The sequence below is a fragment of the Schistocerca gregaria genome, chromosome 1 (assembly GCF_023897955.1).
Source record: "Schistocerca gregaria isolate iqSchGreg1 chromosome 1, iqSchGreg1.2, whole genome shotgun sequence".
NCBI lineage: Eukaryota > Metazoa > Arthropoda > Insecta > Orthoptera > Acrididae > Schistocerca > Schistocerca gregaria.
This window is the reverse complement of record NC_064920.1, coordinates 141,102,877-141,114,934: the sequence shown is the minus strand read 5'-3', so window position 1 is coordinate 141,114,934 and position 12,058 is coordinate 141,102,877. Positions and strand designations below refer to the sequence as shown.

Here is a 12,058-nt window from a genome sequence, read left to right as displayed (position 1 = left end):
AAGACACAATGTGAACTAATGAATTGTTATCCATATTTATGACTGAAGACCTGACAATGTTATAATGGATATGTTTGTGGAATATAAATAATGGTAAGAATACAGGAAAAATCTCATCATATAGTTGAGGTACTGAGTGGTCGATAGCGACATACACGTGACTGCAAACACTGCTGTGCCTTCGCTTAGAGAGGTTTCAGTCTAGATTATGTGACTATTGACCACTCAACTCCTCAACTACAGTGTAAGTTGTTACTTTTTAGCTGAAGAAATTTAGCAGATTTCATTATACAACAAGGCAAATGAAACCGATTTCTAGCTGTTTCAAATGACAAAGTGGAAAAAAGATACAAAATTTGGGGAATCTTATTGCTCTTTTGCATTCTCAAGGCTTGGCCAAAATTACAATTGCAAAAACATTACTTTTGAACACTATAGTTTTCGGTGAATTTGGCCTGATAGTGTTTTACGTTAATTTGGATAATGTTTCACTTTCGTGACAACTCTGACAGCACTGAAGGAGACTCTTTACTCAATCTTGTGAATATTATTAATTCATTTGAACATTGTTGCATAATCTGTCCATATTTATTAAGATCTACTGTTCAAACAGAAACTGTGTCTTACACAATTTATTCTATCCAACTGAAATAGATTTGGAATAAAGCTATTTGTGCTGTGAACCTTTGTTTAGATTGCCTTTGCAACTCACCACCTAAAGGAAGCACTGAGTAACGGATGGGCACATTTAAAAGTAGATTGTTGGATGTTTTGCACACACACAAACTATTATCAGTTATCAATGAAATTCACCAACAACTGTGTAATTGAGATGCTATTTTATTTTAACTATCAGTTTTGGCATTCCGCTATGCCATCTTCACACCCCACATGCATGTCTAAAAAATAATTTATATCACACAGTGGCACATATTACTGGATGTCATGAATTCAAAACTGTATCCCAGGTGCTTCATTCAAAGACTTGATTGCAACTTAGCACACCTGCATTCCACACATACTATTGTCTCCGGGTGCTGTGGCACCACTGAGGTATGTAGTGATCCTGGCTAGGGTGGATAATGGACAGTACAGAAGCAGTGTGGGGCCGGATGAACCATCAGGGTAGGGGTGGAGGAAGATTTATTTATTTATACATGCTTTTCATCCTTAGAACATTCAGCACAACACTATCCAATATGTCAGATACATTAGAGAAAAAAAAATTAAATACAGTGCTTGATTTGTGATAGTATGCACCGGTATACCATACTGGTACCTCTGACGAAAAAAATGAGAACTGCAGATTCAGAGATGTAGTATGATTTTCTACAAGTACAAATTTTCTGCACACTTTTAAAATTCACAAAAATCTTTTAAGTAATGTTTTAAGAAGTCTAAATTTCGACCTCCCCCCCCCCCCCCTCTGGAACATTTTCTTTTACAAATCAAATACTACGCGCATGCATAAAAGATATACAGAGTAGGGCGGGATTAGGTGAGCATAGGGCAATAGGGCAGGAAGTCAGCCATGGCTGTATCAATCGAATCATCCCAGCTATCCATTTAGCAGCTTTAGAAAACCCGTGACAGGATGGTCGAAGAGAGGGTACCAACCAAATTTCTCCTGAGCATGAGTTCAGAACATTAACACATGCTCAGCCTTCTGGCTCGATACATGATTTTCAACAAAAATAGTGCTGGCTGTGGGTGTGTGCAGGGACAGGAGGGGATAGACTAGCAAAGATTGAGGCTGGAGGAAGGGGGGTTACAAGGACAAAGGATATATTGCAGGGAAAAAAATTGGTGTAGGTGTGAATGCCCATGGCACGGGCTGTGAAATAGTTGTTGAAGTCAAACACACAGTATTTCATGGCATGCTTGGCAACTGGGTGGTCCAGCTGTTGTTTTGCCACAGTTTGGCAGTGGCCATGAATGCAAATACCAGTGTGTTGGTGGTTATGCCCACACAAAGTGCTACAGCTAAGTTTGTAGGCTTACGTGTATGCTATCTCAGGGTTGCCCCACATTTAATGGGGTAGGAAATGCCTGAATTAGGTGGTAGGGGAAGGATGTACCACACCTCCACCACTCCTGTGCTTCCTAAAATTCATAAATCCAACTGAGAGAATCTCTGCCCTTTCTGACCGACACTTTACCTTTAACTTGCTCTCCTATATAGAAGACACTAACCATTTTCTCTACTGACTCTTCACAGATCCTATCCTTTTATTGCTCGATGGCCTGCTTGTTACTGTCGACATCACCTCCCTCTACACCATCCATGGCCTTGACACCATTGAACACTTGATAGCATGACTGTCTCCATATCTACAACCTCCTGCCTGGCCACCTCGACCTACTATTTCCTCACCCATAATTACCCCTCCTTGAAGGTATGATCCACAAACATATCTGTGGTAGAGATGTGGTTAGATGCATGACACGGTCCTAGGTCGACATATTCATGGGCCTCTAGAGGAATCATTTGTAGCCATCCACCAGGCTCAGGTTTATTGATGACATCTTTACAAAATGGATCACAGGTGGGGGCATCCTATCCATACTCCTCCAGAACCTTGGCACCTTCTTCGCCCATTCTCTTCATATGGCCCTCTTCAAACCAACAGGGCACCCTCCTCAATGACACATCAGCCTCATGGACAGATCCATCAGTACCTCTGTCCTCATCAAATCTAAAAGCCGTCAACAACATAATCATTTTGACAGCTGCAACTAGGGGATGATAGTTACCAGTCTGCGTAACTTGTGCCTGTATGAATATATGTGTGTTTCTTCACATGACTTTGTTCAATAGCTAATAATATACTTCTAACTTTACTTGTCTGCTGGTCAGTGCCTCCTCTATGTTGTGAGTAGTAACCTACCGTAATTCATATTGTTATAACATTCCAGATTTTACAGGTACATATGTTAAGGTGGATGTCTGAGAAATGTGTGAACTGGCCTGACCTGTCAGAAAAAGTGCAGTATGCACAACAAAATTGTATGCACTGGAAATCATTACATCAGATAAAAGTGGCTACTCCAATTGCATATTTTTACTCGTTTTCTATACCTTTTTTACCCTACCTTATTTCAAGGGGATGCTGGTGCAGTCAGAGAAACATTTTCCATTAGATAACCAAGGTAAAATTAGGGTATTTTAGTAACCAATAGTAATTAATCTGTAGGTTGGAGATTGTTTTATTAGTGTGGACTTCTTTTCTTTCAGTAACAAAGTTGAGACATATAGAAGTGTTAATGGAACTGACTGGAATTCTTTATCAGAACAGCAGCTAAGAAATGATGTTAAGAAAATGTGAACCATTCAAAAGTAAGATGGTGGTGAATCAGAGATTCACATTTAAAGCTGGCTTTATATTACAGGTGAGCATTGAGGGCTCAACCTGCACCTGTGTAAGCCCCCAGCCAGCACAAAAGTGCAAGTATACCATGCTCATGAAATATGATGCTACATGACATCATTCTTTCAGTTCTGTTTTCCAGATTTAACATGTGCATTCGTACTGGCTACTCTTCTCTCTTCTCTCTCTCTCTCTCTCTCTCTCTCTCTCTCTCTCTCTCTCTCCAGAACTTTAATGTTCTGAGCTTTGGCTTGTTCCTAGATTTGATTGTAGTTTATCGACTGTACCATTACCGGTAAAGTGTTACATGCAAATAAACACTGGGCACTGTTTTATGGATACATACTGATTTTCAGGGTTCTGTTTACTTATATTCCTTCTTCACACCCAAGATGTATAGAATTAGATCCTTTCAAATGAAAAAGTGTCATTGCATACTCTATGACACCAAAGTGATATCTGTAAAACTAATTTGAAGATAACCCCCACACAAAAATCTATTCTTTCATAAATGAACCATTACAGCAGAGTTAAATGAAAACAAGTACATTTTGTTGTAGTTCTTTCTGTACAAATAGTTAATAGATAATCCAGACACTATGGGATTTCTTCCAGAAATTGATAAATTCCTCCTTGAACATATGTCTTATACAACCAGATGAAGTGCATCGGGAAAGTGAATCTTTGAAAAAGCTGATAAAATTATTTTGAGTAAAATTGACTGTTTTATAATGATGTCAGTTACTTGATTTCTTTCTTGAATTATTCTTATTTGAAAGAGTGGGAAATCATTTTCAAATCATGACTTCTGCAGTTCAAAAGCTGTTCCAGTTCATATACTTTTAGGATGACCCATGAATGATCAATGAATCCATTTATAATGGAATAGGTCAAAAAGACATGCAAGCAAATTTAATCATAGTTAGTTGCTCATAAGTTTCACAGTGTATAACATGCAAATGACTGTGCTATGTATTGTGTAAATGCAGTGCTGCAACCAAGCAAATGCCTTGATAGCTAGAGAACAATTCACTAATGGTGCAACAGTACTTGGAGTAGCTACTTTGTTAGAAGTGCAAGGAGGGTTGTCAAAAATATGGACACACCAAAAACACAGGACATTACCATGCCTAATATGGTGTACAAAAACCGTTGGCATTCAAAACAGCTACCAGTCATTTCAGAATGGATGAAATATTGCAGGGAATATTACACTACTATTCTCGCAAAACATGGCAAGTTCAGGTAATAATTAAAGAGCTGGATGGCAATCACACACCCTTCTATCCAAAGTGGATCACAAAGGCTCGATAATACTGAGGTCTGGTGACTGGTGGCTAGGGGTAATGTGACAATTCATCCTAGTGCTCACAAAACAAGTCATGGATGATACACACTATCTGATTCTTGCAGAGTAACCATGGGGCTTTGTGGAATACCACAATATGACTTCCCAAATCACCATCCCCCACCCCCTCTCCTCCCGCATATTTTGCTCAGGTTTTATGGCTTCAGCACCACATTTTTCCTGTTACAGACACATCAACGATGGGTGATACTGGTATTCCAGCTTTCTCTGCAATTCCCAACTTCTGGAGCTCCCTTCAAGTTGTTCTGGTGCTGAAAGGGTTTGTGAGGATGATGTTTGGTTCTGCAATGACTTTCGTAGCTGTCATCCCTTTATTTTTAATCAAATTCCTGTTCAAAGACTGTGTATCATGTTCACTCAGTACACACTTTCATCCACTTTGTGACTTAGTGGATGATTTTTTTTTCCTTTTTTTCCTGTATGCGGTACAGATCTTCGATATGGTGTCTCTTAAAACACCACAACTTTACTGAACAAGACTGATCTTTGCAACATTTTGAGGACATTGCACAGGTGCCATACATGGTCAAAGACAACAAGCAACCTGGAGGCTTGGCTAACATTTGCATTTACATTCAAGCATTCATTTCTCACAGTGTTTCCAAATTTTTGTATGATGCATTAAGGCAGCAGTGCCGCCTGCACAAGGCATGCCGACAATAAAATTACTGATAAATGCAACCAAAGATTGGAAAGCAAAACTGGGTGCATTGTTTGTATTTAGCAGCTCACATGAGGAAGTGTGTGACAAAATACAGCACCTACCAAACATTTTAAATCGTCTATTGAAATTTACCTCTATTCATTGTGCAATGACTTTTCAACTGCTTCACTGCTACATGAACTTCCATTCTTGAACTTAATCATAATTAAGATATGTTGTTGGTAAATCAAATTTTTAAATACGCAAATGTGTAGAAAAAACACCGTGATATTGCAGTACAAGAGAAGTAGTGTGGTGATTAAAGGCTTCTTAAATAATGGTTATTTTTTATGCTTCAACTGAGTAAAATGAGTGCTAAATGCATAATTTTCTGTCCATTGTTACAGAAGTGGAATTGCTGATGGTGAATAGAAGTGTATGAATTGATAAATTAATCTACAGTAGGGAAATGTTTTCCATAATCCACATGACTACACTAGGTAAGTACAGCACCAGTACTGAAAAGCATGTTGTATATATGGTACAGTACAATATCGTATGACTGGAAAGGTATAAAGAAAAGCTTGAAACAATGACTGAGATACTTATACAAAGTACAGCAAAAACCAAAGACATGAAAATCTATGTGAAGAGAGAAAAACTGTAACACTGCTACACAGCCATGGTAGACTCTTGCCCGAACACAAAATAAAGAAGCTGAATTGAAAGTAAGTGGCATGGAGCATGGAACTCCACTACACAACAGTTTAAAATGCATCTTCATAACATGTGGGAGTCACAAATATTGTTTACCAATTTACTAACAGAAAAGAAAACTTTCTGTAAGAGCAATGAAGGATATACTACCAGGAAACCCTGAAACTGGAATATTTTGTAGTTTATAAACAAACATGTAGGCATCAACATACTCATCAAAAACTCTTGTGTTACCCAATATATGTTTTCTGAATTTACATGTCATTCTTGTTGAAATGGTGTGGGCAGCTGGCTACACTGTTAGTTTATTAACAACATTGATTCACAAATTATCATCTTCCAACCGTTACAACTCAGGCTATGCTACAGATTAGTCTGTCTCATAAATGAGATTTTGGTTGGGGGGAGGGGTACTATAACCCTACAACCAAAGACTGATGGAAAATAGACATGTATCCAAACATAAATCCTTCAGCAAATAGGAAACATAGACAAAACCATATAGCAATGTGCCAAATGCAACATTTATGCCAGTAACATCTTTCACAATGCATATTTTTAAAAATTCATGGATTAGGCAGAAAGCACTGAGGAAAATTTATATTTCTTAAGAAACCCTAAATGTAGTCAGTGAAGTGACAAACAAAAATCTCCACAGCATACAGATTCAATCTTCCGCATTCATTAACACACAATGAAACGAAAGTGGATGTCTCAATAACGATAATATCTGAGCAATTGTGGGAGTGTCAGAGGAATTACAGGGTGAAACTTATTAATAAGGATGGTGAACTGTTTCTGAAATATGGTGCTACAGAAAAATGTTGATGATTATAATGGATAGATCAAGTAAATTTCTGAAAGACATCAAATCAGATTGTGAGAAAGACAGAGATACGTTTCAAGTTGACTAAAAGAATAACTTGTTAGGACATATACCGACATGACAAGGAATAGCTAATCTGGTAAATTTTAGGATGACACCAAGGCTTGAATACAGCAGACAGGTTCAAAAGGAGATAGGCTACAGTACTTACGCAGGTACTAGTATGAAATGATTTGCACAAGACAGATGAATGTGGTGAGGCACTTTAAAGCAGATGCTCATCAACAACAACAACACACTACTTCATGGGGAACAAATGTGCAGCACATCAACCTAGCTTCAAGTTACAAAAATGGGCTACATGAACTAAAACAAAAAGGCAACAGGGCAGCTCACTTCACTGACTTGTTTAAAAATATTTGCCATTATCCAATTATTAAGTAAATACATGAACATGAGACCTGATCCAGTTACCATTTACACCTCAATAAAGACAAAGTTTACACTCAAAGTGATATCCTACATGATGGAATCATGATATACAACACACTTCCATAAGAGATCAAAGACTAGAATGAATTTCATGCCTTCACAAAAGTTGTAAAGATCTTTTAATTAAATAAGTAAATCATTTCAATGATTTTTCATCTCAAACAATCATCTGTCATGAAGAAGTTGTCGTGCTGGAGAACTGTCTACAGAGTTCTCTACTTTCCTAACAGTCATTGTAACTTTCATTTCACTCTTCTACTGTTTCATTAGCAAACAAGCTTTCAAAAGTGCTAAACCAACCAGAATCATTCCCCCATTATTTTATTAGTGTCACTATTATTGAGCCTGTTTTGTAATAACTAATCAATAGCATTCCTAAGGCTTTCATTATTTTATCAACATAATTAGTGTTACTATTACTAATAATCCGGCACGTAAGGCCCTAATGTGGTCTCGCTAAATAAAGAACAAATAAATAAATAATAAACTACGGAAATATCACACTGTTATGGAGAAGACTCAATGTGAAATAGAACACACCCATAAACCAAAGAAATATGTAATCTAATATTTACAAAGAATGTGTGTTTTGCTTCTGTGCATATTTAAATTATGTATTCTTTCGACAACATCCATACAATGCATTTTGTCCACATACTGGATAAATAAATAAAAAATGGTCATGTAGTATACTATGATATTTCTGGTTACGCTGAAATTTAAATAAGTTTTCTCTCTATTTCCTGTACAATTTGTCTACAGAACTGAATTTCAGCAACTCCACTACCAATAACACTGAATGGTAAAACACAATGAACATGAAAAGTTCGCTGAAACATTTACAAGCTGATTATGCAAACTGACTCAATGTGATTCGAATCTGTAACTCGACTCCTATACGTACTTTTCAAATATGTCACTGTCATATCTGTCATAACGTAAACTAAGACTACTCTTTGGTCTGTTATACGAGCTATCACATAGGTCATTCGCGTCTAGAGTTGACTTTGTAACATGTTCCTTTGTGTACGTTGCGTCTGAATGCTCTGATTCATCTTCAGATGAATTATAATCAAAATCCTTTAAATCATCACATGGTTCACTGTAGAGATCAAAATCGTTATCATATCCACCACAATGCGAAGGAATAAATGAACTTTCAGACTCATTGGGAGTTTCCATAGTCCCCACAATAACTTCATCCTATTTACGCCGGTAACGCCCCTTCCCTAACCCCCACCAACATCCTTTGTTTTCATAGCAAGTATGTGCAAACATTATCCTTGAAAGACACACATGTTTTCAATATTGACGTTGGGTGTATCTTCCCCGTCATTGGAACAATTGCCAGTAAACGAGAAAGGTAAGTGTTTCAAGTAATCCGGAATGATGTAGGCATTTACTATCGGCGCCAGATCTGTCCGCAGCACCATATAGTCGATGCCAGCTGCTCATTCCACACTTACGAATTCATTACTATCCTAAAATTTCGAATACTGCTGCAGATGATGAAAAGCTCTCGGGTTTCCAGGTGGATTACAGAGAGGGATTAATGCAACCAATTCAGAGTACAAACTGCAAGCAAAACTGGAATCTAAATTATGTACCTACCAGCCATTCTGCCTTGCTTGCTGCAAAAAGCCAGTAAAATTAATTTAAAAATTATTATATACCGCCTATATATTGCGTGTAAAAAAATAAAACATACACAGTTGATGAAAGTTAATTACTACAAAATCAAGTAAAACCGATATGGAACGAAGTTAAAGAAGAAATAATTAGGAGGAATGTGGTGAAAAAACTGCAGTTGATGAAAAAGTAACAAATGAATTGACGTACACTGCTCGCTTTTACTCCTGTTTTTACAATGCACACTCACTCTGAGTGGATATTACAATTTTCGATTGACCAGGCATGATATAATGGATTCTTTCAGGTTTCAGAAGTATCTGGCATTACATGTTTACACATTTCTCATTAACTGACGGCACAGAGCTGACATACTGTAAGGTCCCAGATCAGATAAATTTGATGGCTAAAGCCAGTTTCACACACGCAACAGAAGTGTTGCCACAACTAGTGGCATACTAAAGGTGCACCTGTGAGCTCCTAGTTTTCTGTGGTGCATTTAAGAGACGCAACTTCTGTCACGTCACAAAACGTTCAGCGTGGTTATACTTTGATGCACTGCATTCCTACCACCACTGCTCCCTGGAGCAGTAATTCGAAACACGACAATTCTGTCGCAGTTATCGTGGCGCAATTGCTGCTGTATGTCATTCGATTTTAGTGTTTTTTCTTATTTTATTTCTGAAAAAAGTGAAAACAGTGGTCGGCTGGTACATTTTTGCAGCTTCTAGAACTACAAGAACAGCAACGTATGCTTGGTTTTCTGCAGCAGTGAATATTTGGAAACCAGTGACATCTCACAGTCTGAAGAGATTTTTGAATGAATAAAGAAACTTGACGTATTAACCAAAAAAGCGAGTCGTATAAACTTCCTGATTTGTGGGACCAAGCACTGTATATATTGCGGATTATACGCAGTAAATATTCCAGAGTGTGATATGGCAGCTGTTAACTAAAAATTAGTTATTCTAAATGCCTGTATCAACGAATATAATAAGATTCTAAAATCTTGGAAGAATGGCGTCTCTGCCAATGATATTTCAATGCCAGCTGTTGGTTATTTTGCCACAGCAGACAGCATTTTCTTCTCTGAATGTTATTTTTTTTATAAATGTGTTTGTTTCCCCTGATTTTATCCCTTTGCAATATCTATTTTCGAATCCAGTATTTGGGTTTTGTCGTCCTTCTATGTAACTCCTGTCACAGCTCTAAGACCATAACGAGCACCATAACATTCATATGCAGCCATAAGATTTCAGTTTTCGCTATATTGAAAGCTGTTGAGTACATAGAATTTGTGGCATACTGTGTGAACAGTAGCTCATGATGCCATTACAGCAAGCCACAAGCTGTGGCGCCACATTAGACGCATATGTGAACCTTGCTTAAGACGTCAATATCAGTGCTCCTCAAACCACAGTCAGTCATAACGGTGATTGTGCGCGAATATTAGCTATAATACTTCATTAACACACTTGGTTACTGTGGTGCAGTTAGTACATTACTAGCAGCGCTTTCATTCAAGAGATTCACACAGCAGGCGTCATGGCGGATTCAGTCAGGTAGCAGAATTAGATTCGTACTATAGTTGAAATAGGTTCCTGAATAGCTGTAGAAGTAGTTCTAGATTCATACAATATATTCCCAACTAGCTGTACTAACGTGACTACACACTTTTCTAATGGACGCAGAAGAGTATGCATAGTGCCCTAAGAATCTCACCAATTCCTGTTGATGACACAGAATCGCCACAGCTATGGGACGGAAGACTCAGTTAATGTTCACACTCCTTGTAAGTACACCTGATGTTACAGTGTAGATTCTTTTATGAGTTTGATACAGCTTTTCACTGCAGTGCATTCCCCACTGTTCATCTATACATAAACGCAGCACCCTTCATCCAATTGCACACAATTAATGTGGTAGGTAGCAGGAGTGTTATGACTACAGTTATAAGGCTATCATAATAGTGAGCTATATACAGTCTAAAACCAATTGCCTCACACAGACGCACATCCTGCCATAAGTAAATTTCACACTGGAATTACTACTGTATAGGAAGCTTATGTTAGTGTTACCAGCTATAATAATATTCTCGTATATCGATTCGAGACCTGAAAGAGCAGTTTCGAAGCAGGCAAACCCACCTACTTTAGAAAGTTTGTAGAAGACAAATATGAGGGCATTTTGAAAAGTAAAGATACAATGGCTCGCAGTCCTTAAATAGAACATTTATTTAGAAAACGTCAGTTACATATTATTTGTTATTTTTCGACATAATCACGCCCATTATACAAACATTTGATAAGACGGTGCACCTGCTTTTGTATCCCACAGTCATAAAAGGTTGCTGCCTGTTGTCGGAACAACATTTCAACTTCATCTTTGCTCTCTTCATCGTTGTGGAATGATTTTCCACCAAGATGTGACTTAAGGTAACGGAAGACATTGAAGTCGGTGGGCGCAAGGTCCGGGCTGTATGGCAGATGGTCCAATATGTCCCATTTGAATTGTTTGAGTAGTGCTTTGGTTACGAGCACTGTGTGAGGCCGAGCGTTGTCATGAAGCAAGCAGACTCCACTTGTCAGCATTCCCCTGCGTTTGTTTTGAATTGCCCTTCGAAGACATTTCAAAGTCTGGCAATATGCAGCAGCATTAATTGGCGTTCCAGGAGGCATAAATTCCAACAGAAGAATGCCTTGCCTGTCCCAAAAAACAGAAGCCACGATTTTCTTCGCTGAAACTGACGTTTTGCATTTCTTGGCTTTTGGTGAATTCGAATGGCGCCATTGCATTGATTGTTGCTTGGATTCAGGTGTATGGTGATAAACCCATGTCTCGTCACCTGTCACAATGTGATCAAGGAACTCATCACCTGCTTCAGCATAGCATGTGAGGAAGTCGAGTGCAAAGCCCATCCTTTTCTTTTTGTGTTCTTCCATTAACAGTTTAGGAACCCAGCGCACACACAATTTCCTGTACCCTAACTTGACAGTCACAGCGTCATAAAAGAG

At 38.1% G+C, this 12,058-nt stretch overlaps 1 protein-coding gene across 2 annotated transcripts in view; it reads right to left on the bottom strand.

Moving 5' to 3' along the window:
* Positions 1–8,683, bottom strand: part of LOC126334892 (calponin homology domain-containing protein DDB_G0272472-like) — a 146,428-nt gene extending 137,745 nt beyond the window's left edge. Inside the window, exon 1 of one of the 2 annotated variants that reach the window (XR_007564784.1) lies at positions 8,320–8,666. Coding sequence is in view for 1 of the 2 variants with exons in the window: in XM_049997597.1 (XP_049853554.1) it covers positions 8,320–8,597 (278 nt within the window). In the remaining variant the exon portion in view is untranslated. Of the gene's footprint in view, positions 1–8,319 lie in introns of both variants that reach the window. The other variant, XM_049997597.1, reaches the window with a different exon arrangement.
* Between the last annotated feature and the right edge of the window lie 3,375 nt (positions 8,684–12,058).